Here is a 2518-nt window from a genome sequence, read left to right as displayed (position 1 = left end):
CACCCAATTACCTGGGTGGCTTTCCAAATAGGCCCTTATAGTTTTAAAATCCGAGGATGTTATTCCTATAAATTAGGCTGAAATTAAGCATAATAATCTCTAATTTTTTAGTTTAAGTTATATATACTATCAATATAAAGTATTCTACACGATCAAGACACCCAAATAAATTTAAAGGTAAGCCTTTTAAGAATATGTGAAAGATTACTTTCTACAACAAATAAATGTGACTCAGTGAGTAGAACTTGCATTGTGAGAAGTGTGAAGTTTCTGAAGTTCATTGGCCCTTTTGGGGTTCCAAGTTTCAGATTGTAACCCTGCAAAATTTAAACTTGTAGTCTGTGTTCAATATATACACAGTGGCATAGGAATATTAGTACATCATAGGGCTTTTTGTTTTTTAAAATGATCTAACATGTGCGTTACTTTTTTTTTCCCCATCTAGCCCGTTTAGACAGGACTAATTCGGATTTGCATCTGGAAATTTCACTTTAAAAGTAAGACATTCCTTACTAAAGACAAATTGTATTATCAGAGCTAAAGATGGAAGTATGTTTTACTACAATCTCAGACTATCACGTGACGAATGACACAACGTTCTGTGTATAAAACGATGAGACCAACAAAGGAGTTGCATTATTCCTCACTTCTCATGTCTTCTCTGTCTCTCTAAAAAAAGGTAGAGAAGCTCACATCCTTATATTTGACATAAGCAGAGCCAAACGTTCAACTCTAAAGCTTTTCTTTATATATAACCCATCCTTATATTTCCACCTTGCTTTTCTTGGCTTCTGCTTTCCAAGTACTCTCTTAATTTGCTCATATAATCCTACTCTGTTTCTGATAACATGAAAACTTCTAAGCTACTCAAATGCTGGCCCAATGCCGACCCCAATACGGTCACCGTTGCTGATACTGTCCCTTATTCTGATTCTATTAAGAATCTCATCTATGGAATTGATTGCGCAACCAACACTAATGAAGAAACCCATTACGATGAAGACTCCTTCTTCGATCTGGTGCTCACAGGACCTGATGGAAACCCTAAAGAGGACTATAACTCCAAATATGTGAAGCAAGGGAAGAGCGAATGTGATTTTACAATCGACTCACACTCGAAGCCTCATTCTCCGGTCACCGTGCTCGGATCGGGCACCAAGCTTCGGGTCTTCTTTTTGGGATTTAGGAAGTCGAATCAGGAGAAATCGGGCATTGATGATTCATTTACGGTAAATCCAAAGCATCAAAACAAGAGACATTTGCCCAGAGGCAACAGTTTAAGAAGCAAAGACAAGGAATTTTCAGTTGACAACTCGTCGTCTAAGCAATTTGCAAGAGCTGCTGAAGTACCCAAGTTCTTGAAATTGGTGAAGCCTTTGTACGCCAGAAATTCCAAAATGTGCACTGATAAAATTAAAATCTCGGATCAGGTGTCGACACCATTGCCTTCTCCGTTCGTGCAATCATTTAGCTCATCCAAAAAGCTGTTGGAAGAGAAGCAGGGGAACAGAGTTGCTGGATTTGGAGCTGTGTGTAAGCACGTAATGAAGAGCCGATCCACGGCTTCTTCATCCTTGCCGATGAATCGAAGGGATGATTCACTATTGGAGCAAAATGACGGAATCCAAGGTGCTATTCTTCACTGCAAGAGATCCTATAGCACTGCATCAAAAGGTACCTGTCCATTGCTTTTGAACTTAATGCACTTTAGTCTTAAATTATTCGAATTTATAACGTATGTGATTGATTAGTACTATATTCGGCTTAAATTAATTCTTTATTATGCCTTTGACCAGATTTTTCGAGGTTATTACCAAGATCTACATCTGAAGATGTACCAAGAGGCACTTATTATGAAGAAGAGAGCAGATGGAGCATTTGAATAATCAACACTTAGAGATATTTTGAATCAAACAGAGAACTGGTAGAAGCATAGGCTTGTCCTGTTTCCATTGCTTCTATGAATTGGAGAACCTACTTTTGTTTGTACACTGTAAAAAGTGAGAATAGTAGTAGGAGTTTTAGTTAACAGGGAAAATTTAGGGCAGAGTTTTGCTTGCGTACAGTAATTATAGATCTTCAAATTTGTCTGTTAATTTTCTCGGGTGTTTCTTGCCTAGTGTATATATTGAACTTGGACATTATGGTTTGCTATTTCATTTCCGAATTAAGCTATAAAGCACACCACTTTGTATTTCTTATTCGAACAAAACAATCATCTCTTAATTCATCAAGGAGATGATATGTCTAATAGAACGGATAACATTATTCCACAGTCTAATTTGGAGACGTCATTTTCCAAGAGATTTCTTGTAATAAAAAATTGAAAACTTAACAAAGTTATGAGCGATAAAATTTAAAGCCCTAAAATTATGTACACAACAGACTTGATCTGGAAAGGAAGAGTACATTATAACACTATGCGCATCAGAGAATATATGTATTTTCCTCCAGCCAATTAGAATCGTTTTTTCCAAAGTTTTTCTAATTATAAATGCTTAACAATCATAACTTTTTC

General features: G+C 36.5%; 1 protein-coding gene across 1 annotated transcript; it reads left to right on the top strand.

Moving 5' to 3' along the window:
* Positions 1-473: 473 nt before the first annotated feature.
* Positions 474-2194, top strand: LOC132634053 (membrane-associated kinase regulator 5-like). Its single transcript, XM_060350370.1, has 2 exons — positions 474-1674; positions 1797-2194. The coding sequence occupies exons 1-2, from the start codon at positions 849-851 to the stop codon at positions 1880-1882; spliced, it is 912 nt and encodes a 303-aa protein (XP_060206353.1). The 5' UTR covers positions 474-848; the 3' UTR covers positions 1883-2194.
* Positions 2195-2518: the final 324 nt, after the last annotated feature.

The sequence above is a fragment of the Lycium barbarum genome, chromosome 3, assembly GCF_019175385.1.
Source record: "Lycium barbarum isolate Lr01 chromosome 3, ASM1917538v2, whole genome shotgun sequence".
Lineage (NCBI taxonomy): Eukaryota > Viridiplantae > Streptophyta > Magnoliopsida > Solanales > Solanaceae > Lycium > Lycium barbarum.
This window is presented reverse-complemented; position numbering and strand designations above follow the sequence as displayed.

What these genes read in the sequence shown, in the direction of transcription:
- LOC132634053 (XM_060350370.1), top strand. Translation starts at nt 849, where the DNA reads ATGAAAACTTCTAAGCTACTCAAATGCTGGCCCAATGCCGACCCCAAT. An exon ending in CTATAGCACTGCATCAAAAG is followed by an intron (nt 1,675 to 1,796) that starts GTACCTGTCCAT and finishes GCCTTTGACCAG; the next exon opens with ATTTTTCGAGGTTATTACCA.